This window comes from Carcharhinus amblyrhynchos, chromosome 2 (genome assembly GCF_965287045.1).
Source record: "Carcharhinus amblyrhynchos chromosome 2, sCarAmb.v2.hapA, whole genome shotgun sequence".
Classification (NCBI taxonomy): Eukaryota; Metazoa; Chordata; class Chondrichthyes; order Carcharhiniformes; family Carcharhinidae; genus Carcharhinus; species Carcharhinus amblyrhynchos.
Genome location: NC_137325.1, coordinates 143,107,522 through 143,132,871, shown reverse-complemented (window position 1 = coordinate 143,132,871; position 25,350 = coordinate 143,107,522). Strand labels below are relative to the sequence as shown.

The window sequence follows — 25,350 nt, the reverse complement described above, 5'->3', positions numbered from 1 at the left end:
CTTAAGAAGCATTTTAATGTTTTTTTCGTGAAGTCCTGAACTTTTAGCAGGATTTGTACAATGCCCAAGCTTAGGACAACAAGCGACAAAGTAGCAGCTGTGCCACTTAAGTGCAGAGGCAATAACTATGTCCTACAAGAGAGAGCTTAACCACCTCTCCCCGACATTCATCAGCACTGTCATCACAAGACCACCCCCAGCCCGCACTTCTGCTCCTCCAGGCCTACAGACACGTCAAGCAAAAGATCAAATTAATTTATCATCCCAGGGTGCAACTGATTCCAGACAGAGTTTGGATTAAGATTGTAGTTGACAATCAGCAGATTAAAAGAAGTGTTCACTGTTTTTCTGAGGGTTTACTTACTTGCCATCTCAAAAACCTGGATTAAATTGTAGCCCTCTGGAAGGCAGCAGGGTCAGAGAGGGTATACATCCCTTCTGCATGGTTTTTACAAGGTGGCCAGGGTTAAATATCAGGGGTGAGATTCTCCGGCCTCCCAGCTGCGTGTTTCCCGCTGGCGGGAGGAGGCGCGTTGTTTGCTAGTGGGGGGATTCCGTGGTCCCATCGCTGTCGATGGGAATTCCTGCTGACTGGAGTGGGACTTTCTGAAATGGCCACACAAGTCATTCAGTTCTAGGGTAGTTAGGGAAGGGCAATAAATGTTGGCCCAGCCTGCAACGCCCTTGTCCCACAAATGAATGTAACAGAGGTGATTGGACGATGAGACTTCGTGTGGGTTAAGATATGGGTAGCAGAGATTTATATTCCTATATTCAAGAGGCGGCTGAATGTAGCACTTAGGGCGAATGGGATCAAAGATTATGGGATTAGAAGGATTAGGCTATTGAGTTGGATGATCAGCCATGATCGTGATGGATGGTGGAGCAGGCTCGAAGGGCCAAATGGCCTCCTCCTACTTTTATCTTCCATGTTTCCATGTCACCCCACGCCAGCGGGAAACCCATGGACGGGGGTGAATTGCCAATGGAATCGGAGAATCCCGCTGGCGTAAACGGCCAGAGAATTCCCACCCAGCTCTTTTAGTGTCAACTTTTCCATTATAAATTCCTGTGTCCGTATTTAATGTGGGAAATGCCTTTGTAAACATGTCACGCTGTAATTACATATTCATCCACTGGGTGGCTTTATCCTCAGTCTGTGAACAATCATGTGAACCTTCCCTCAGGTCCATCACCATCACCTTTGACATTTAATTACCCCCACTCTCCTCCACCCCATCCTATTACTTTTCCCTGACCGCCCTCATTTCCTGACCTTGCACTCGCTTGATAGCTGTTCATCTATAGCACCTTCCCTGATCTTCTGCTGAAAGTCATGATGTGGAGTCCACTCACGTGATGAAGGAGCAGTGTTCCGAAAGCTAGTGGCGTTTGCTACTAAATAAACCTGTTGGACTTTAACCTGGGTGTTGTGAGACTTCTTATTCAGCTGAAAGGGCAGTTGCTTTAGCTGCTATAACTCTGTTTCACTCTCCACTCTGCAACACCAGCTGAGCATTTCTAATATTTCAGATTTCCAGCACTTGCAGTATTTTAGTTTTACACTCATAAGTCCTGTTTTGCGGAGGTATAACGACAGTAAAGTATTGCAACCAGCCCTGGCTTACGAAGGAATGGCTGCTCTATGTATTATAGCACATTCTGTTACACAAAGCCTTATGATGCATCAGTGCGAGGCTATAGAATGGGTAAATATGTTCCTGTGCTAAACCTCTGTAAAACAAGTCCTGTCATGTAGAAAGAATGCTTGGTTATACATTCTCATCATCATCCTTCAAGATGTGCAGGAACGTAACGAATATGGAACAAGGACACAATGTACGGGGCATATCAGATGCTAAATATTTTTCTGCTGATATGCTGAGACTTGCTGTTTATTAGCCTCAGAAGGTGCTATTTACTGTAAACATAATAGCAATAGACGCCAGGGCATCCATCAGGCGAGGAATAGATGCCAGAGATATTTTTACACTCATCTTGCACGCTTCAAGACCTGACCAAATGTAACTGAGTTCCATGTAGAAGAGGTAATCTGATTTGGAAGAAGGATATTCAAGACTATATGGCTGCGGGGGTCAGTCTCAGATGGGGATCGGTACAGTTTGTGTTTTGATCAGATCACTGGCATTATGGTTGGATATGAATATCATACCTTGGTGCTTGCGATTAGATCAAGTTGAGCCCAAGACTCTCATACCTGCCAGCTGAAGTCACTGCATAACAAGTAAAGGTGGTTGATTTCTCCACACCCTAGCTCAGAGGCAGGTTTGACTCCCAGCCTGAAATCAATTCACTCACAACAGGCTAGTCATTGAACCCAAGAGTAGACTCTGTACTCTGTAAGCTTCTTGGTGCCAGATGTCTTGTCATAGAGTCATGGAGTAATACAATGTAGAAAAGGCCCTTTGGGCCATCGAGTCCATACCAACAGTAATTACCACTAAAGTCGCACTAATCCCATTTTCCAGCGCTTATCCCATATCCTTGAATGTTATGACATTTTAAGTGCTCATCCAAATACTCTTTAAAGGTCGTAAGGTTTCCACCTCCCAGGCAGTGCATTCCAGATTCCCACCACCCTCTGAGTAAAAAAATGTTTTCTCAAGTCCCTTCTCAATCTCCTGCCCCTCACCGTAGAACTATAACCTCTCATAATTGACTTCTTAACTAAGGGGACCCGCTGTTCCCTACTCACTCTGTCCATATCCCTCATAGTCTTATACACTTCAATCATGTGCCCCCTCAGCCATTTTTTTGCTGTAAAGAAAACAATCCAAGTCTATCCTTATAGCTCAAATGCTCCATCCCGGGCAACTTCTGGTGAATCTCCTCTGTACCCCTTCTAGTGCAGTCACATCCTTCCTATAGTGAGGTGACCAGAACTGAACACAGTACTCCAACTGGTTGCATTTGAACTTAATGGACAAGTAAAGTTTTTTCCTGATAGACCTTTCCAAAGTTAAACCAAATAGATGGGCGTTGCTACGATCTGTTAAGACCCCGTCAACGTCACAGCAAATGCAGTTATGACTTTTCAAGAACCATTATGTTTCACTCTGAAAGCATTGGGTTGTGGAATCAGATTCACTTAAAAGCAAGTCAGACAGAAACTTGAAACTGAAAATTTCAGGGCTTACGGGAAAAGAGCAGGGGGGATAGAACATAGAACCCTACAGTGCAGAAAGAGGCCCTTCGGCCCATCGAGTCTGCACCGAACACAATCCCACCCAGGCCCTACTCCCATGTCCGTACATATTACACCCACTAATCCCTCTAACCTACACATCCCTGGACACTAAGGGGCAATTTCTTAGCATGGCCAATCAACCTAACCCACACATCTTTGGACTGTGGGAGGAAACCAGAGCACCCGGAGGAAACCCACGCAGACACGAGGAGAATGTGCAAACTCCACACAGGCAGTGACCCGAGCTGGATAGGGTTAACTAGAAAATTCTTTCAAAGTAATCAGCATAAAGTAAAGCTTTAAAGTTTACTTATTAATCACAAGTAAGGTTTACATTAACACTGCAATGAAGTTTCTGTGAATTTCCCCTAGTCGCCACACTCCAGCACTTGTTCGGGTCAATGCACCTAACCAGCACATCTTTCAAAATGTGGGAGGAAGCCGGAGCACTCAGAGGAAACCCACGCAGACACGGGGAGAACATGCAGACTCCGCACAGGCGGTGACCCAAGCCAGGAATCAAACCTGGATCCCTGGCACTGTGAGGCAGCAGTGCTAACCACTGTGCACTGTGTCACCCATAACCGCCCATAATGGGGGACATGATGGAGATGTATAAGATTATGAGGGGTATGGACAGAGTGAGTCAGGAACAGCTGTTCCCCTCGGTTGAGGAGTCAAACACAAGGACTCATGATGCGCCGAATAGCTTCTTCTCGTGCAGATTCCAGCCATGCTGCAGTGCGCTGTGCCTCAGGTCACCCTGGGCTGTTTCTTACAATCAGAAGCCTGGGAAATCAGCACTGTCAAACAAGAGCAGTATTTGTTACCCATTTGTAATTTCCCTAAACAAGGTAATCAACAGCCTCCTTTGTGGGTGCAATTCTCTCACGAACAGACTCAGTGTTATCTCTGGTGTGAAAAGCAATGAGAATTCCACCAGGTAGGCTGTCGCAGTCCAGATCGCAATTCATCCGCTTTTTGGAGCTCGAGGACATTTTCCCACCGGCAAAGGGATGTGCGAGATTGGAGAAGTCGGAGAAACCGGCAAGACCGTTTGCTGAGAGATCATGATATCCCGATATCAAAGTTAAGTTGAAGGTCCCCATTACAGTGGTCAGCAAAGCTGCCTCGCCGCACCAGTGACTTAGGTTCAATTCCAGCTTCAGGTCAACATCTGTGTGGAGTCTGCACATTCTCCCCATGTCTGCATGGGTTTCCTCTGGCTGCTCTGGTTTCCTCCCACAGTCCAAAGGTGTGTGAGTTAGGTTGATTGGCCATGCTAAATTGACTCCAGTGTCAGGAGGATTAGTAGGGTAAATACATGAGGGGACATAGCTTTAAATTAAGGGGTGGTAATTATAGGACGGATGTCAGAGGTAGGTTCTTTACTCAGAGGGTAGTAAGGGCGTGGAATGCCCTGCCTGCAGCAGTTGTGGACTCGCCAACTTTAAGGGCGTTCAAATGGTCAGTGGAGAGACATATGGATAACATTGGAATAGTTTAGGTGAGAGGGTCATTAGATTGGTTCCACTGGTCGGTGCAACATCGAGGGCCGAAGGGCCTGTACTGCGCTGGAATGTTCTATGTTCTATGGTGTTACAGTAGTAGGGCCTGGGTGGAATTGTGATCAGTGCAAACTCGATGGGCCAAATGGCCTTCCGCACTATAGGGATTTTATGACTTTATGATTATAAGTCCCCCACACCCTCCCACCATGACACTGTGACCCCCTCCCTACTGACATGGCGATCATCCCCGACTTTTGACCCCGGAGGGGCAACCTCTCCCCACCGCCCCCCCCCATCAGTAAATTTCAGTGCCACCCTGGCACTGCCAGGGTGCCATTTATGGAGACCAGTATTGATTCCCGTTGGCTTCTGCCAGCAGGTTGGTGAATGCCGGGAATTCCAAAAGGGATCCTCGCTGAGGCGGATCGTGCTTGGCTGGCCTCAGGGAATTCTTTGGCCGTAATGTGATTTGCGCGGGGCGCTCGGAGCCGGAATATCGTTCACTTTGAGTCACAGCAGGTTTGGTACAGCTGAGTCATAATTGATTGTTGCGTGACAGGTTCTGAAATGTCAATTCACGGCCGTAATTTAGTTGAAACTGTATCTGAACCAAAAATCTTTGAGATCTTCAAAAATCCCAGAACACCGCAGCACGGTGGCACAGTGGTTTGCACTGCTGCCTCAGAGGGACCCGGGTTCAACTCCAGCCTCGGGTCACTGTCTGTGTGGAATCTGCACGTTCTTCCGGGTGTTCCAGTTTTCTCCCATAGTCCAAAGATGTGTGGGTCGGGTGGATTGACCATACTAAATTGACCCTCGTGTCAGGGGGATTAGCAAGGTAAATGTCTGGAGTTGTGAGAATAGAGCCTGGGTCGGATTGTGGTTGTGCAGACTCGATGGGCCTAATGGCCTCCTTCTAAATCATAGGGATTCTATGCTATGCTATCGAAACCCATGCAAAGTCACGGGAAGCATAAGCCCTATCCAGCTCTGCCTGGGATCGTATTGGTGTGTGCGGCTCAGCTTCTCGCAAAAAGGTGAGCCTTGACTGGTTGTTTTGACAATTGTACCTCCACTGAGTTAAGCTGTTAAATTAACACTTTATCACCTATTATAAATCTGGATGAGTTGAGATAACACCACCACCACCACCGCCACACCGCCCCCCCCCCGGGGGATGTGAAGTGCTACTTGAACCAGGAAATCACTCAGAGGGTAAATTTATCAGTTGCTCACTCTGTTTCTCACTGTTCCTGATTAAGAATGATTTATAAAATAAACTATCAATTAAATGGGTTAAAGGAAAATCTTCACTCTGTGGAGCCTTGCTTGCCAATGTCTGATCAAGCTCATGTTTAAATCACTAATCATTATCAGCCCTATACCCTTCTCACATCACTGCATTCCTTCGATTCTGACCATTCACGAATCGTGATTTTAATTGCTCTGCTATTGACAGCCACATGTTTAATTGGTTGAACCCAGAATCCCATCCCTGACCATCTTCACCAATCCGGCTCTCCTCCTCCTGTAAGACGCTCCTTCAAACCTTCCACTCCAACCAAACCAAAGCAAAATACTGCAAATGCTGGAAATCTGAAAGAGAAATGCTGGAAATACTCGATGCAGTAACTGAAAGGTTAACTGTTTCTCTCACCTCAGGTGCTGCCAGACTAGATGAGTATTTCCAACATTCTCTTTGACCACAAACCTTTGCTCATCTGTCCTCATCTCCTTTGGTGTGAACCTTTATTCTAATGGCCTTCATGTTCCTACACAACCCCTCTCCCACTGGGCCGTTTGTCACTTGTTTTTAAGCTTTACTCTCACTGAGCACTGACGTTTGTTCTCCTGTTAACACGTTCTGATATTTTACCTCCATGACACTAACAACATCATCTACAGCCCTCCACACCGACATTAACGCTTCCCCTGTCTTGTGCCCTGCACGTCTTTGTTGCAATCTCTCCAAGCTCCCACCAATCACTGGCTACCTACTTTGCTCCAGCTGCTCCACCATTCCCTAGTATATAATCCAACAATTCTCCCCCTCGCTTTAATTCTGAGGAAGAGTTGTATGTACTTGAAACATTAACTCTGTTTCTCTCTCCACAAATGCTGCCAGATCGGCTGAGCTTTTCCAGCATTTTCAGGTTTTGTTTGATTACTCTTGTGAATATGTCGGGACGTTTCACCGCATTAAAGATGCTATCTAAATGCAAGCTGTTTGCATTTGAGCCAATTTCAAAGTTGTCACCCACAGTGTACTGTGTGCTCTGTGAATTTTAGACAACCACACATGTCCTCGCTTGCTCGTTTGCCATGATGTAGAGATGTCAGCGTTGGACTGGGGTGGGCACAATAAGAAGTCTCACAACACCAGGTTGAAGTCCAACAGGTTTATTTGGTATCATGAGCTTTCGGAGCTCCTTAGCTGTTTCTCTCATCACAGTAAATGCCAGCCAAACCTGCTGAGTTTTTCCAGTGTTTTCTGTTTTTATCATTGTTGTAATCAATTGCTCGAAGAAGACCCACCACTATCGTGACGAGTACTGAATAGCGTAAGGAAGGAGAGACAGTTTCCACTGGCAGGCAGGTTGGTAATCAAGGAGCAGCTACTGAAATAATTAGCAAAAAAAAACCAGGGTGGGAGGTAAGGAAAATGTTTCATTCAATAATCTGCTGTTCATCGTCTGAAAAGATGGTGGAAACAGACTTAGTAATAACTTCCAGAAAGGAAGCGGTACGTTACTTGAGAAGGAAAAGAATTGAAGGCTTGTGAAGAAATATCCAGCGAATGGGACTAATTGGCAGCTCTTTCAGAGAGGCAGCAGGGATATGGTGGGCCAAATAGCCTGCTTCTGTGCTGTATTACTCTACGATTAGCTTGTCCCTTGTGGTGATAGATTATGCCGGAGCACCAATTTCATCGCTTTCAGTGTTTCTCGCTCTGTTTCGCCAAACAGGTAAATTCCCAGGAGAGGGAGGAATTGTCGCTCCGGGGATGAGTTGCCAGTACACAGTCCGGTTTGCTCCTGATTCACCAGCTGAATACGAGGACTTCCTAATAGTGGAGACACAGACACCATACCCACTCGTGGTCCCTATCGAAGCCAGGAGACCTCCTCCTATACTAACCTGTGCGCAATTGACTTTTTTCTGAGGTGGTTGTGTGTCCTTGTGTGTGTCCATGTGTGTCCCTGTCCATGTGTGTGTTTCTGTCCATATGTGTCTGTGCGTGTGTCCGTGTGTGTCCCTGTCCGTGTGTGTGTGTGTGTGTGTGTGTGTGTGTGCGCGCGCGTCCGTGTACCTGTGTCCATGTCCATGTGTGCGTGTGTGTGTGTGTGTGTGTGTGTGTGCGCGCGCGCGTCCGTGTACCTGTGTCCATGTCCATGTGTGTGTGTGTGTGCGTGCGTCCGTGTACCTGTGTCCATGTCCATGTGTGTGTGTGTGTGCGTGCGTCCGTGTACCTGTGTCCATGTCCATGTGTGTGTGTGTGTGCGTGCGTCCGTGTACCTGTGTCCATGTCCATGTGTGTGTGTGCATGGGGCGGGGGTGGGGGGTATACATGAGGAAATTCACTATTAACAAAAACCAAAGAACTTTGTGTGTGAAGTTCTGCAATAACTTTGTCAAGAAACCCCAGGAAAATAGTCCCAGCGATTGTTTTAGAAAACAGATGGGAAAATCTTGGTGGAAATTCCCCCCTTCATTTCACAAGCAAGACTGGGGAGGCTGTGGTGTAGCTGTATCGTCACTGGACTAGTAATCCAGAGACCAGGGGTAATGCTCTAGGGACCCGGGTTCAAATCCCATCAAGGCCGAAAGTGAAGTCTGAATCCAATGCTAATTTGGAATCAAAAGTCTACTGATAACAACAAAACCATCTCCCGACCCCAGGGTGGCAGGGTGGTACAGTGGTTAGCATTGCTCCCTCCTCTGAGGGCTCCAGTTTCCCCCCATGTTCTGAAAGATGTGCTGGTTAGATGCATTGGCCATCCTAAATTCCCCCTCAACGAACAGTCACCGGAGTGTGGCAACCGTGGGATTTTCACAGTAACTTCATTGCTGTGTTAATGTAAGCCCAATTGTGACTAATAAAAAAAATTATGTAGTGCTGGAAGACAGGTACAATGAATGCTACTTGTGTAACACTGAGTCAAATCACCATTGAAGAAAGCTTATGTGACACAAATTCACCATGTAAAACATCAAACTGTTCATTGTGTTCTGCTTTAGTGTTCGTGTGAGGTTCTAACAAGGGAAGATTAGCTGGTTGTTTCCTGTTGCCCTCCCAAAGGGTTTTAACTTCAATGTATCTTCTGCTAGGTGTACTGAAACTGAGTTCGAAGAGCCCCTATTCCTCTGAATGATGGAGGTCGGCCTGTCACATCCATCAAATTGAAGTCTCCCTGCTGGACATCAATCCGGTATTAAGAGCTGACATTCTAGTGCCTACTACAGGAGTGTGACTCCAAACCAACCTCCTAACGCAGAGTCAGTCTGAGCCTCACCCAGAGACGATCCCCGCTGGATATCAAAGCCAGCAATTAGCCAGTGTGGGTTGGATTTTTCCCAGTGGAATTCAAGCTCCCACAGTCAGGATCGAATTGGTCAGCAGTCTGCATTATCACCCAGTTGTGATTTTCCCCGAATTGGAAAAATCACAACTGGGTGACAGTGCAGACTGCCGACTGACGCAATCCTGACTGTGGGAGCTTGAATCCCACTGGGAAAATTCCAACTCACGCTGTCCAATTGCTGGCTTTGACATCCAGCGGGGATTGTCCCTGGGTAAGGCTCAGACTGACTCTGTGTTAGGAGGTTGGTTTGGAGTCACACTCCTGTAGTAGGCACTAGAACGTCAGCTCTCAATACCGGATTGATGTCCAGCAGGAAGACTTCAATTTGATGGATGTGACAGGCCGACCTCCATCATTCAGAGGAATTGGGGCTCTTCGAACTCAGTTTCAGTACATCTAGCAGAAGATACATTGAAGTTAACGCCCTTTGGGTGGGCAACAGGAAACAACCAGCTAATCTTCCCTCGTTAGAACCTCACACGAACACTAGAGCAGAACACAATGAACAGTTTGATGCTTTACATGGTAAATTTGTGTCATATAAGCTTTCTTTAATGGTGATTTGACTCAGCGGTACACAAGTAGCATTCGTTGTACCTGTCTTCCAACACTACATAAAGTTTATTTATTAGTCACAAGTACGCTTACATTAACACAGCAATGAAGTTACTGTGAAAATCCCCTGGTTGCCACACTCTGGTGTTTGTCCAAGTACACTGAGGGGGAATTTAGCATGGCCAACGCGTCTAACCAGCACGTTTTTCGGACTGTGGGAGGAAACTGGAGCACCCAAAGGAAACCCACACAGACACGGGGAGAATGTGCAGACTCTGCACAGATGTTGACCCAAGCCGGAAATCAAAGCTGGGTCCCTGGCGCTGTGAGAAAGCTGTGAAAGCCACTGTGCCGCCGTGCTGCCCCATCTACTCTATTCTAATTACAAAGCAGTCACAGGTTTTCAAAATTATTAAGTGTATGTGAAATGCTTTGGGAAGTTTCTAAGACAGGGTGCAAACACAAGGAAAAAGAAGACCCTGGATTTGATGCAGTCAAAAAAAAACACCTTTTTAATGATGTACCCAAAGTAATAAATATTGAAAAGCTTTGTCATACGATGAATGAATGTAAAGAGTAAGTTGCTGTTTCCTGTCTGTGACCCTCAGTACCTGGCACTTTAGACTGTGGATACTGCCTGGTGGGCGGAGTGAAGATTACCGAATTCCTGTGCAGAAATGATGGCTACAACTCTGGCTGTTTTTGCGTGATGCCTCAGAAAATGTGGCCGACTACAAATTTCAGGGTGAGAATTCTGTCTGGTCTTAGTGAACCAGGAGCTTGGAATGGCAGGATGAGGACACAGGAGATGAGGCACTCCATGCTGTTCCATAAATAATCTAAAAGAACTTTGCCCTGTTTAAAACATAGAACATTACAGCGCAGTACAGGCCCTTCGGCCCTTGATGTTGCACTGACCTGTGAAACCAATCTAAAGCCCATCTAACCTACATTATTCCAATAGCATCCATGTTTATCCAATGACCATTTGAATGCCCTTAACGTTGGCGAGTAAAGAACCTATCTTGGACATCTACCTCTGTCCGATATCTATCACCCCTCAATTTAAAGCTACGTCCTCTCATGCTAGCCTCAAGAACAGCTTCTTCCCTGCTGCCGTCAGACTTTTGAATGGACCTAACTTGCATTAAATTGATCTTTCTCTACACCCTAGCTATGACGGTCACGCTACATTCTGCACACTCGCGTTTCCTTCTCTATGAAAGGTATGCTTTCAGACCAAAGAACAAAGAAAAGGACAGCACAGGAACAGGCCCTTCAGCCGTCTAAGCCTGCACCGGTCATGCTGCCCGCCTGAATTAAAACCCCTTACCCTTCCAGCGACTGTATCCCTCTGTTCGCATCCTTTTCATATATTTGTCAAGATGCCCCTTAAAAGTCATTATTGTATCTGCTTCTACTACTGCACCCAGCAGCGAGTTCCAGTCACCCACCACCTTCTGTGTAAAAAAAAAAACTAGCTTCGTACATCTCCTTTAAACCTTGCCCCTCACACCTTAAACCTACGCTCCCTAGTAATTGACTCTTCCACCCTGGGAAATGGCTTCTGACTATCCACTCTGTCCAGGCCCCTCAGTCTTGTAGGCCTCTATCAGGTCGCCCCGCTGTTGTTCCAGTGAGAACAAACCAAGTTTCCCTAACCTCTCCTCATAGCTCACGCTAATGCTAGGGGAAACTTCCTTGCAAAGGCAAGTGATTGACACTCTTGGTGTTCTATAGACGCTGTCCCCCATATTGTGATGGGCAGACCACCCAACCTTAGGCCTATTGAGAGCCTTCAGTGTCCAATCAATGGCCACCTAAGGATCTCATTCCACTCCTACCGGTATAAAGTGTATAATTAAGTATATAAAGCAGAATAAGGATGATCAGCCCAGCAGATTTCACTACACGGGGTTAAAAATGAGAGTGAAGAAGGGTCTGGGGGGATTGGGAAGATGTAGGATGTGAGGGTATCTCTTTTGGAGGAAGGCTGTCCCCCGTGCCCCTGGGGGTCACATCTTTCAAAATGGTATTCTTCCTTTGTGCTTTCCCACAGCCCCTCAAACCTGACCACCTCCCCCCACTCCTCTCCCAATTGGACAGCAGCTCCTGAAGGTGAAGATTCCTATCTCTAAGGGTTGGAAACCCCAATCTCAAGTCATTTAAGCCACCCCCCAGCATATTATTGCCATGAGGCAGGCAGACTTGGCAAAACCAACTGACTTTCTGACCTGGGGACAAGGATGCCAACCTATAAAACTCAACTGAATTCAAAGCTCAGCGTGTGACGAATTACAGGCACTGATGATCACTCTGTGTAGAACAAAACAGCAAAAAAGGAGGCCATTCAGCCCACCCAGTCTGTGCTGGCTCATTCAAATAACAATCCAGTTAGTGCCACTTGGTGGTTCTTTCTGCAATATTTTTGTTTTTCTAGTATTTATCCAATTCCCTTTTGAAGATTACAATTGAATATATGGGGAAAAGTTTAGAGGAGATGTGTGAGGCAGGTTTTTTACACAGAGGATGGTGAATGTCTGGAACATGCTGCCTGGAGACGTAATGGGAACAGGTACATAGAATCATTGAATCCTACTTTACAGAAGGAGGCCATTCAGCCTACCGAGTCTGCACTGACCACAGTCCCAACCAGCCTTATCCCTGTAACACTATGCATTTACCCTAGCTAGTCCTCCTGACACTAAGGAGCAATTTAGCATGCCTTACAGCACCAGGGATCCAGGTTTGATTTCTGGTTTGGGTCACTGTCTGTGTGGAGTTTGCACATTCTCCCCATGTCTGCATGAGTTTCCTTCAGGCGCTCTGGTTTTCTCCCACACTCCAAAGATGTGTGGGTTAGGTGGATTGACCGTGTTAAATTGTTCCTTAATGTCAGGGGGTTAGCAGGGTAAATATGTGGGATTGCAGGAGCGGTGCCTGTGTGATATTGAGTTTGGTGCAGACTCGGTGAGCCTAATGGCCTCCTTCTGCACAGTAGGCGTTCTATGATTCCATGATTCCAGCAAGTAATTTAAAGATCCAAAGCTTATTGTGATTGTCAATGAAGCTTTATAATAATGCAAGAAATTATGATGTCCGTACCCATGTCTTGATGTGAGTCGAGGATTATGCAGGGGAATTAGCCCACATCTATGTTTGTCTAACATTCAGTGAGCTCTGTTAAAGTACTGTGCCTATTGTGTTAAGTACTTCTTTTTCCTCTGTTACATAATCAATCCCTTTTAACGTATTCAAGAGATGGCTGGATATAGCACTTGGGGCGAATGGGCTCAAAGGTTATGGGAAGAAAGCAGGATGGGGCTATTGAGTTGGACAATCAGCCATGATCGTGATGAATGGTGGAGCAGTCTCGAAGGGCTGAGTGGCCTCCTCCTCCTCCTATCTTCTATGTTTCTATGTTAACTTCAAGAATCTACAGACAACTATGTTTTTGTTTTGACTTGATTTATATAGTGCATATCTAGAAACTGAATAAGCCAATCAATTTACCAGATTTTGAGACACCTACAAAAAGTAGAGAGGTAGTGAGCAAAGTCAAACAGTCTTAATGGCCATGCTAGCAGAAATTAATCAGTGGGATTAGATAGTGGCACAAGTCACTATCTGTCCTTTCACCCTGAGATGAACACAGCTGAGAAATCACCTCCTCCAGACCTGAAAGATTTTGAGTTGATCTGATTTATTATTGTCACATGTATTAGTATACAGTGAAAAGCAGTGTTTCTTGCACACTGTACAGACAAAACACCGTTCATAGAAAAGGAAAGGAGAGAGTGCAGAATGTAGTGTTACAGTCATACCTAGGGTGTAGAGAAAGATCAACTTAATGTGAGGTAGGCCCATTCTGATGGCAGCTGTTCTTGAGTCAGTTGGAACGTGACCACAGACTTTTGTATCTTTTTACCAACGGAAAAAGGTGGAAGAGAGAATGTCCGGGGTATATGGGATCCTTGATTATGCTGGCTACTTTTCCGAGGCAGCGGGAAGTGTAGACAGAGTCAATGGATGGGAGGTTGGTTTGCGTGATGGACTGGGTGCATTCACAACTCTTTGTAGTTCCACGCCTTCATGGACAGAGCAGGAGCCATACCAAGCTGTGATACAACCAGAAAGAATGCTTTCTATGGTGCATCAGTAAAAGTTGGTGAGAGTCGTAGCTGACATGCCAAATTTCCTCAGTCTTCTGAGAAAGTAGGGACATTGGTGGTCTTTCTCAATTATAATATCAGCTTGGGGGGACCTAGACAGTTGTTGGTGATCTGGACACCTAAAAATGTGAAGCTCTCGACCATTTCTACTTTGTCTCCATTGATGGAGACAGGGGCATGCCCTCTGTGGGGATGAGATGTTTCAGGCAGCAAGTTGGGATCTGGGAAACACTAAAAGTCAACTCAGTAGTGACTTTCAAAAGTGAATTGGATAAGTGCACAAAGGGGAAAATATTGTAGGATTGTTGCAAAGAGCAGGAAAGTGAGACAGATCGGATAATTCTTTCAAACAGGCTGAAGGTACCATGGTCCAGGGTGAGGAGATTCTATGATAATCTGACTGTCAGGGTTCCTGATGAAATGAGTTTGAACAGAAGCTTTGCCCAGTCTGTAGCCCATCGCACACACTGGAATTCCTTACGATGCTGCATGTGATAAAACCATCCTTATTTCTGATGGTGAGCCTTACAGATTTCAGTGAACAATGAAAGAGAGTGTTACTAGAACTGCACACTTGGAATACTGTGTACAGTTCTGGTCACCCTATTACAGAAAAGGTATTATTAAACCAGAAAGAGTGCAGAAAGTATTTACTAGGATGCTACCGGTACTTGATGGTTTGAGTTATAAGGAGAGGCTGAACAGAGTGGACCTTTTTTCTCTGGAACGTAGGAGGCTGAGAAGTGATCTTATAGAGGTCTATAAAATAATGAGGGGCATAGATCAGCTAGATATTCAATATCTTTTCCCAAAGGTAGGGAAGTCTAAAACTAGGGGCGTAGGTTTACGGTGAGAGGGGAGATATACAAAAGGGTCCAGAGGGGCAATTTTTTCACACAGAGGGTGGTGAGTGTCTGGAACAAGCTGCCAGAATAGTAGTAGAGGCGGGTACAATTTTGTCTTTTAAAAAGCATTTAAACAGTTACTTGGGTAAGATAGGTATAGAGGGATATGGGCCAAATGCGGGCAATTGGGACTAGCTTAGTGGTGAAATCTGGACATCATGGACAAATTGGGCTGAAGGGCTTTTTTCCACGCTGTAAACCTCTCTATGAGCCGATGACTCTAGTATTTCTTTTGTCGTCCAACACACTGAGCTGTGACTGTGTAATGCTGGTGACTCCTTGATGCCCCCAAGTCCTGCAATAAGCAATTGTAGAACTGTGCGTCAATGCTTGGATTTAGTTGCATGCTCAAATAAAATGATATAATCATGGTCACCAACTGTCTGTTTGAAAATTAAACAGACATTATTACTTGATATAAGCACATGCTACTTGCACTCAGATTTTCACGTGCTTTTTTGTTATATTCCAGAGTGTGGCAGCTGCTGGCTTTCTGGACGTATCTCCTTTTGCAATCAGACCGGCCGTGTTTGAACTGAATCCAGGCCAGGCCCTCATCCTGGAGGTCAGTGAATAAAGTCTCCTTCACTTTGAACTGGCTGATTAAATTACAGCCATTTAAACTGGCAGGTGATATATTCAATTCACAAGCATTCAGGAAAAGACAGATACAAGGGATTACAGGCGGCGGCACGGTGGCATAGTTATTAGCATTGCTGCCTCACAGTGCTGGGGACTCAGATTCAATTCCCAGCTTGGGTCACCGTCTGTGTGGAGTTTGTATGTTCTCCCCATGTCTGCATGGGTTTCCTCCGGCTGCTCCGGTTTCCTCCCACAGTCCAAAGATGTGCGAATTAGGTGGATTGGCCATGATAGATTGTCCATGAGTATGGTAAATATATGGGGTTACGGGAATAGGGCCTGGGGTGGGATTGTTGTTTCAGTCAGTCTCGATGGGCTGAATGGCCTCCTTCTGCACTGTAGACTTTCTACGATTCTACTCAACTAAAGTTGATGAATGGCACATTCCACAAACGCCTGGCTTTTGGACAGCTGACTTTGGGACTCTTGTTATGTGGCTCAGTGTCAAATTTGTTTGAAAATGCCTCCTATGAAGTGCTTTGGAATGTTCATACCATTCACAGAGTACATAGGGGAGAAGGAAAGGAGAGAGTGCAGATTGTAGTGTTGCAGTCATAGCTATGGTGTAGAGAAAGATCAACTTAACACGAGGAAGGTCTATTTAAATGTCAGCAGGGAAGAAGCTGTTCTTGAGTCGGTTGGCACATGACTTCAGACTTTTGTATTACATTTTAGAGATTGCTATATAATTGAAAGTTGTTGTATGATTGAGACTGCATCAAATAACTCAGTCCACAGTAGTTAACATCCCACATGTCCCATTTTGAATAAGTTTTATCTTATTTGCCTGAGACTAATACGGGCTTTTATCTCACTTATTTCTTGGGGAGACTTTCATAAATACATTTTGATAATATGATATACTTATCTTTCTAAATTCACAGGTTGCCTTCCTTCCACCCTCTGCAGAAACCTTCTCCCAGACTGTTACCATGGTGTGTGACAACTGTCAAGTGAAAGACTTTGTACTAACAGGTAACAAGCTGAAGATCCATCAGAGTTTGTGATCTGTGACATTACCTGCTTATGTGTCAGCCTCCAAATCCACCATCCAATATGTTCAAATACAACAGAGTGCCAGTGGATAATGTGTAAGATCTGGGTGTTTAGAGGAGTGGGTTCGATTGTACACAGTTGATAGGGGAGTGGGTTCGATTGTACACAGTCGATAGGGGAGTGGGTTCGATTGTACACAGTCGATAGGGGAGTGGGTTCAATTGTACACAGTCGATAGAGGAGTGGGTTCAATTGTGCACAGTCGATAGAGGAGTAGGTTAGATTGTACACAGTCAATAGAGGAGTGGGTTCGATTGTGCACAGTCGATAGAGGAGTGGGTTCGATTGTGCACAGTCGATAGAGGAGTGGGTTCGATTGTGCACAGTCGATAGAGGAGTGGGTTCGATTGTGCACAGTCGATAGAGGAGTGGGTTCGATTGTGCACAGTCGATAGAGGAGTGGGTTCGATTGTGCACAGTCGATAGAGGAGTGGGTTCGATTGTGCACAGTCGATAGAGGAGTGGGTTCGATTGTGCACAGTCGATAGAGGAGTGGGTTTGATTGTATACAGTCGATAGGGGAGGGGGGTTAGATTGTACACAGTCGATAGAGGAGTGGGTTCGATTGTGCACAGTCGATAGAGGAGTGGGTTCGATTGTGCACAGTCGATAGAGGAGTGGGTTCGATTGTGCACAGTCGATAGAGGAGTGGGTTCGATTGTGCACAGTCGATAGAGGAGTGGGTTCGATTGTGCACAGTCGATAGAGGAGTGGGTTCGATTGTGCACAGTCGATAGAGGAGTGGGTTCGATTGTGCACAGTCGATAGAGGAGTGGGTTCGATTGTGCACAGTCGATAGAGGAGTGGGTTCGATTGTGCACAGTCGATAGAGGAGTGGGTTCGATTGTGCACAGTCGATAGAGGAGTGGGTTCGATTGTGCACAGTCGATAGAGGAGTGGGTTCGATTGTGCACAGTCGATAGAGGAGTGGGTTTGATTGTATACAGTCGATAGGGGAGGGGGGTTAGATTGTACACAGTCGATAGAGGAGTGGGTTCGATTGTGCACAGTCGATAGAGGAGTGGGTTCGATTGTGCACAGTCGATAGAGGAGTGGGTTCGATTGTGCACAGTCGATAGAGGAGTGGGTTCGATTGTGCACAGTCGATAGAGGAGTGGGTTTGATTGTATACAGTCGATAGGGGAGGGGGGTTAGATTGTACACAGTCGATAGAGGAGTGGGTTCGATTGTATACAGTCGATAGGGGAGGGGGGTTAGATTGTACACAGTCGATAGAGAGGAGTGGGTTCGATTGCACACAGTCGATAGAAGAGTGGATTAGGCTGTCCACAGTTGATAGAGGAGTGAGTTAGATTGTGCATGGGTTAAGGGAGAGTGGATTAGGTCGTTTGTAATGAGTTGCAGTAGTTGGTCTTTGTCACAAAGGGAGAAATCAGTACTTGGAATGGAGTGGTGGAATTAAACTTGTTCAACTTAGCACCCCATGTAGGGGAAAGACAATTTGATCTTAATCCATGACTTGCACAGCTCCTCCACAGCCTTTGCTGATTGAGGTATTATTTCAGTAAGAGGTAGAACTTGAAGGTAGAAGTGAGCTGTTTGTCTGAGTCACTGTGACACAACGGTAGATATTAAAATTAACATGGAGCTTCTCTGTTTCTTTCCCTCTGTTATCCCAGGCATTGGCCAACATGTTGCTCTGGATTTCGTCTCTATCTCTGGCGGAGAGAGTGTTACAGCCCCAGGGGAATGCAGGGATATAACGGCGGATCACTTTGTACGCTTTGATGCTACCAATCCTTGTATTTGTTCTCAAAAGCTACTCATCCTTCACAATGTAACGTAAGCACAGTGGCCTCTGTTTTTCTACAGCCTCGTTAAGAAAACAATTAAAAGTTGGGCCCTAAGGCCGCTAAGTTATCAGCAACTTCACGCCAGAAGCAAGAAGCTGATATTAGAACATAGAACCCCACATCACAAACAGGCCCTTCGGCCCACAAGTTGCGCCGATCGTATCCATACCTACCAAGCCATAGAACTGTCTGTAACTCCCAATCCCATTAGATCCCATGTACTCGTCCAGAAGTCTTTTAAAAGACCCCAGCGAGTTTGCCTCTACCACCACCAACGGCAGCCGATTCCACTCACTCACCACCCTCTGAGTGAAAAACTTACCCCTAACATCTCCTCTGTACTTGCTTCCCAGCACCTTAAACCTGTGTCCTCTCGTAGCGACCGTTACAGCCCTGGGAAATAGCCCCCAAGAATCCATCCTATCTATTCCTCTCAACATCTTATAAACCTCTATCAGGTCGCCTCTCAACCTTCATCTCTCCAGGGAGAACAGACCTAGCTCACTCAACCGTTCTTCATAAGGCATGCCTCCCAATCCAGGCAACATCCTTGTAAATCTCCTCTGCACTCTCTCAATAGCCTGCATGTCCTTCCTGTAGTGAGGCGACCAGAACTATGCACAGTACTCCAAATGGGAATATTGCTGGATGTTTGGTCCATTGTCGAATTATTCTGAGGAGTTTGCACATTAACTGACTTGCTTGATCATTTGCACATCTTTTGAGGCAGGTTCACCAGAAACTTTCTATACATTCATTTATAGAACTCTTCAGCTGTGCGAAAGACCAGCTCCTACATTATCCTGTGCTAGAGCATCGTGACCTCCCTAAGTTTAGGCTCAGTGGGGTAACTGGAACTTGATAGTAATTTTCTTTGTGATTTAAGGAGAGCGATGCCACTGTGAGACCAGCACTTACTTAAACCTCTTAAGTACAGTCAGTCTAAGTGTACTGGTTTGGTCTAAAGGGAGCAGCATAGTGGTTGGCACTGCTGCCTCACAACGCCAGCATCAGGAAATAGGTATATAAAGTGAGTGTTGGTTCTCGAGTGAGTGAGAATGGGGAATTAAGAATGGAAAATTATTGCACCTGTTGTGTGGCACAATGGTTAGCGCTGCAACCTTACAGCACCAGGGACCTGGGTTCAATTCCCGGCCTCGGGAAACTGTCTGTATGGAGTTTGCGTATTCCCCCCATGTCTGCGTGGGTTTCCTCCAGGTGCCCCGTTTTCCTCCCACTGTCCAAAGATGTGCGGGTTAGGTGGGTTGGCTGTGATAAATTGCCCCTTAGTGTCAGAGAGACTAGCTAGGGTAAATGCCTGGGATTACGGGGATAAGGCCTGGGTGGAACTGTGGTTGGTGCAGACTCGATGAGCCGCATGGCCTTCTTCTGCACTGTAGGGATTCTATGACTAAGCAGCTGGAACTGACTTAAGAACATAAGAACATAAGAAATAGGAGCAGGAGTAGGCCATCTAGCCCTTTGAGCCTGCCCCGCCATTCAATAAGATCATGGCTGATCTGTCGCTGCTCAGTTCCACTTTCCCGCCCTCTCCCCATAACCCTTAATCCCCTCTCTTATCAAGAACCCATCAACCCGCTTCTTAAAAATATTTAGCGAGGCAGCCTCCACCACTTCAACGGGCAGAGAATTCCAGAGATTCACCACCCTTTGAGTGAAGAAGTTCCTCCTCAACTCCGTTCTAAACCGCCTCCCCTTTATCTTGAGGCTGTGCCCCCTAGTCCTACTGTCTTTTTTGAGCGGGAAGAGTCTCTCCACCTCTATCCTATCCATCCCATTCATCATCTTATACGTCTCAATGAGATCTCCCCTCATTCTTCTAAACTCTAACAAGTACAAGCCTAGTTTATTCAGCCTCTCCTCATAGCTCAATCCCCTCAACTCCGGTATCAGCCTAGTAAACCTCCTCTGCACTCCCTCCAGGGCCAAAATATCCTTGCGCAGGTGCGGCGCCCAAAACTGCACACAGTACTCCAGCTGCGGCCTCACCAATGCCCTATACAGCTGCAGCAAGACCTCCCTACTTTTATATTCAATCCCCCTCGCTATGAAGGCCAGCATCCCATTCGCCTTCCTGACCACCTGCTGCACCTGCAAGCTGGGTTTTTGCGACTCATGCACAAGGACCCCGAGGTCCCTCTGCACCGTCGCCTGCTGCAGTTTTTCGCCACGTAAGTAATAGTCCTTCCTACCATTCTTCCTACCAAAGTGGACCACCTCACACTTGCCAACATTAAATTCCATTTGCCATTTCCTGGCCCATTCGCCCAGCCTATCTAGATCCTTCTGCAGACTCTCCACACCCTCCGCACAATTTGCCTTTCCCCCAATCTTGGTGTCATCAGCAAATTTCGACACCCTGCACTCGGTTCCCTCCTCCAGATCATCTATATAAATGGTAAATAGCTGAGGCCCCAACACCAACCCCTGGGGCACCCCACTAGTCACCATCCGCCAATCCGAATAGCACCCATTGACCCCCACTCTCTGCCTCCTATTTGACAACCAATTTTGACAACCTATTTGACTTCCCAATGCACAGATAATAACAGGAGACAATAAGGAGCAACAGAGGCAAGAAGCTCAGAGACAGCTGGCATTTTGCATGGGGTTTTGGGGTTTGGGGGTGGAAGTGTGTGGGTATGTTATGTAATTGAGCAGTTGAAGGTGTACCTATTTGACTGCATAACAATGTTGTGGCATAATGTGGGTGTGTCAGTGCTTTGCGCAAATTTCCTCTGAAAAATTCTTTGATGAGAAACACCATCCTGATTGATTACTCTTTTCGATAACACTGCATTTAGTTGCATTTGTGGCTGTGGGTTTCTGGAGTCGTTAAATAAACCTGGGCATGTGTTCCTGTTGCCAAGATTGGCTGCAAAATGACTGGGAATTTTAGCATGATTTCTAAGCAAGCATAATCAAGGAAATTCCCTGCGAGTTGCCAAGTTATCACAGGGAAAGTGTTGGTTACTGTGTCAAGTTGAGAATTACCTTGGAAGTGGAACCTTATCAATTGCTGTCTGAAAATCTAAGTACACTACATCCACTGGTTCCCCTTTATCCACATGTGACTCCTTCATAGAACGCCAACAAATTGATTAAATATAATTTCCCTTTCACAAATAATGTTGAGTCTGTCTGATTGCCTTGAATTGGTGTTGACCTTCTTGGCTGTTGTTGGAGTTGCACTCTTCCAAGCAAGTGGAGAGTATTCCATCACACTCCTGACCTGTGTCTTGTAGATGGTGGACAGACTTTGGGGAGTCAAGCAGTGAGTTCGACTCTGGCCCAACCATCTTCAGCTGCTTCATCAGTGACCTTGCATCATTAAGGTCAGAAGTGGGGATGTTTGCTGATGATTACACAATGTTCAGTATCATTCATGACTCCTCAGATACTGAAGCAGTCCATGTCCAAATACAGCGAGATCTGGACAATATCTGGACAATTATGCGTTTCTCAGCATTAGCAGACACTGCAGAATTCTGCTGGTCTTTTTAAAAAAAAATCTCATTTACCACAAAGTATTTCCACAGAGACAAATGCCTTTCGCAGACTGTGTCGAGGATGGGGGGTAGAGATATGGAGAGAGGTTTCTGTCGCTACAATCGTTAAGCAAGTACTGCACTTTTTGTAAGATTTGGGAAGTATTGTGCATGAAGCATTTTTACTGTTTTGTTTTTGTACCCTGCCCGAGAATCACCAGATCACGTGAGGAGGGACCCACTTCTCTGCATGAATTGAGTGCCCGCAATGATCTGTCAAAGATCAGGCTTTAGCCGACTGTACAGAGTAGCTGCTTGTATTTTGTTTCTCTTCTATGTAGTGTTTTTTTTGGGAAGGGAACTGTAGCTGAAATTTAACAGGTCAGCCCCTGTTGAGAATGCTGGGATATGAGAACGAGTTTGGTTATCTGCCCCAGCCTCGTCACACTGTTTAAAATACCTCCACAAAGGGTTTGTGGGCTTTTCAATGGGTATTGTAGACAGCATTATATATTTACAAAACCTGTGTGTTTTTTTTTACTGATACAAGTCAGTTTTAGTCTTGCCCATCTTGTAGAAAGTCTGCATCTCAGCGTGGCCAGTTCTTTTTTTTTGTAGGTTAGGGCAAGATTAGGGCCAGTTAGAGACAGCAGTGGGAATTTATGTGTGGAACCGGAAGAGATTGGAGAGGCATTGAACCAATATTTCTCTTCAGTGTTTACGCAGGGGGACATAAATGTAGCTGTGGAGAACACTGGGTTACAGGGTTGTAAACTGGACAGTATTGCAGTTGATAAGGAGGATGTGCTAGATATTCTTGAGGGTTTGAAAATAGATAAGTCCCCTGGGCCGGACGGGATTTACCCTAGGATTCTCTGGGAGGCAAGGGAGGCAATTGCAGAGCCTCTGGCTCTGATCTTCAGGTTGTCGTTGGTCACCGGTATAGTGCCAGAAGATTGGAGGATAGCGAATGTTGTCCCGTTGTTTAAGAAGGGGAACAGAGACTTCCCCAGGAATTATAGACTGGTGAGTCTTACTTCTGTTGTGGGCAAGGTTTTAGAAAAAATTATTAGGGATAGGATTTATAGTTATTTGGACAGTAATGAATTGATTGGAGATAGTCAGCATGGTTTTGTGGAGGGTAGGTCGTGCCTTACTAACCTTATTGAGTTTTTTGAGAAAGTGACCAAAGAGGTGGATGGGGGTAAGGCAGTTGACGTGGTATATATGGACTTTAGTAAGGCGTTTGATAAGGTTCACTATGGAAGGCTTCTGCAGAAATTGCAGATGTGTGGGATTGAGGGTAATTTAGGAAATTGGATTAGGAATTGGCTGGCAGATAGGAGACAGAGGGTGGTGGTTGATGGTAAGTATTCATCATGGAGTTCAGTTACGAGTGGTGTGCCTCAGGGATCTGTTTTGGGGCCACTGCTGTTTGTAATTTTTATAAATGATCTGGATGAGGATATAGTTGGGTGGATTAGTAAATTTGCTGATGACACCAAAGTCAGAGGTGTGGTAGATAGTGAGGAAGGGTGTCTTAGTTTACAGGGAGACTTGGACAAGTTGCAGAGCTGGGCTGAGAGGTGGCGGATGGAGTTTAATGCGGAAAAGTGTGAGGTAATTCACTCTGGCAGGAATAACGGATGTGTAGAGTATAGGGTAACGGTAGGACTCTGAATAGTGTGGATGAACAGAGGGATCTAGGTGTATGTGTACATAGATCCCTGAAAGTTGGGAATCAAGCAGATAGGGTTGTTAGGAAGGCATACGGTGTCTTGGCGTTTATTGGTAGGGGGATTGAATTTAGGAGCCGCAGCGTCATGTTGCAACTGTACAAAACTCTGGTGTGGCCGCACTTGGAGTATTGTGTGCAGTTCTGGTCCCCACATTACAGGAAGGATGTGGAGGCTTTGGAGAGGGTGCAGAGGAGGTTTACCAGGATGTTGCCTGGTATGGAGGGGACATCCTATGAGGAGAGACTGAGGGATTTGAGGTTGTTTTCGTTAGAAAGAAGGCGGCTACGAGGGGACCTTATTGAAACATATAAGATGATTAGAGGTTTAGATAGGGTGGACAGTGATAGCCATTTTCCTCAGATGGAGAAAGCTAGCACGAGGGGGCATAGCTTTAAATTAAGGGGTGGTAGTTATAGGACGGATGTCAGGGGTAGGTTCTTTACCCAGAGGGTGGTGAGGGGTTGGAATGCCCTGCCTGCTGCAGTTGTAAATGCGCCTAGTTTGGGGGCGTTTAAGAGATCCGTGGATAGGTTTATGGATGGAAAGGGATTGGTTTAGGTTAGAGGGTCATTGTTTTTTAACTGGTCGGCGCAACATCGTGGGCCGAAGGGCTTGTTCTGCGCTGTAATGTTCTATGTTCTATCCAGGCTTGGGCTGACAAGTGGCAAGAAACATTTGTGCCACACAAGCAATAACCATCTCCAACAAGTGCTTCCCACTTGTCTGGATGGGGGCAGCTCCAACAACACTCAAGAAGCTCAACACCATCCAGTACAAAGCAGCCCCGCTTGATTGCTACCCCTTCGCACTCGCTTCTCCACCGCTGATGAAAAATGGCAGCAGTGTGTGTACCATCTAGAAGATGCACTGCAGAAACTCACCAAGGTTCCTTTGGCAGCACATTCCAAACCCACAGTCACTACCATCTAGAGGGACAAGGGCAACAGATACCTGGGAACATCCCCACCTGGAATATCTCCTCCAACCTACTCATCATCCTGACTTAGAAATATATCACCGTTCCTTCATTTAAAGTATACTTATTAATCACAAGTGAGGCTTACATTAATGCTGCAATGAAGTTACTGTGAAATCCCTCTAGGATTTCTAAATTCATTGTCACTGGGTCAAATTCCTGGGATTCCCTCCCTAACAACAACAGTGGTTCAGCTCGCCACCACCTTCTCAAGGGCAATTAGGGATGGGCAATAAATGCTCTAGTCAATGATGCCCACATCCCAGTAATGAATATAGAAAGAATGTGAGGTATGACTGGGTCATGCAGAGCCTTTGGATTCTAACTCCAGTCAGGGGAGGAAAGATTTGTTTTTATGTTCAGCTCATGAGATTGTGTAATTATCTTGCTGCAGTAAGTCCTGTCTACTAATGCGAAGAGAATGGGGGGCATGGTAGCACAGTGGTTAGCACTGCTGCGTCACAGCTCCAGGGACCTGGGTTCGATTCCCAGCTTGGGGCACTGTGTGGAGTTTGCACATTCTCCTCGTGTCTGCATGGGTTTCCTCTGGGTGCTCCGGTTTCCTCCTACAGTCCAAAGATGTGTGGGTTAGGTTGATTGGCCATGCTAAAATGGCCCTTTAGTGTACTAGGATGCTTAGGTTAGAGGGATTAGTGGGTAAAATATGTAGGGATATGGGG

General features: G+C 46.0%; 1 protein-coding gene across 1 annotated transcript in view; it reads left to right on the top strand.

Moving 5' to 3' along the window:
- The window catches only part of dlec1 (DLEC1 cilia and flagella associated protein), a 137,626-nt gene that overhangs the window by 34,113 nt on the left and 78,163 nt on the right, over positions 1–25,350 (top strand). The window contains exons 10-14 of the mRNA XM_080214794.1: positions 7,686–7,859; positions 10,466–10,602; positions 15,407–15,499; positions 16,461–16,551; positions 18,273–18,435. Of these exons, the coding sequence (XP_080070920.1) occupies positions 7,686–7,859; positions 10,466–10,602; positions 15,407–15,499; positions 16,461–16,551; positions 18,273–18,435 (658 nt within the window). The remainder of the gene's footprint in view (positions 1–7,685; positions 7,860–10,465; positions 10,603–15,406; positions 15,500–16,460; positions 16,552–18,272; positions 18,436–25,350) is intronic.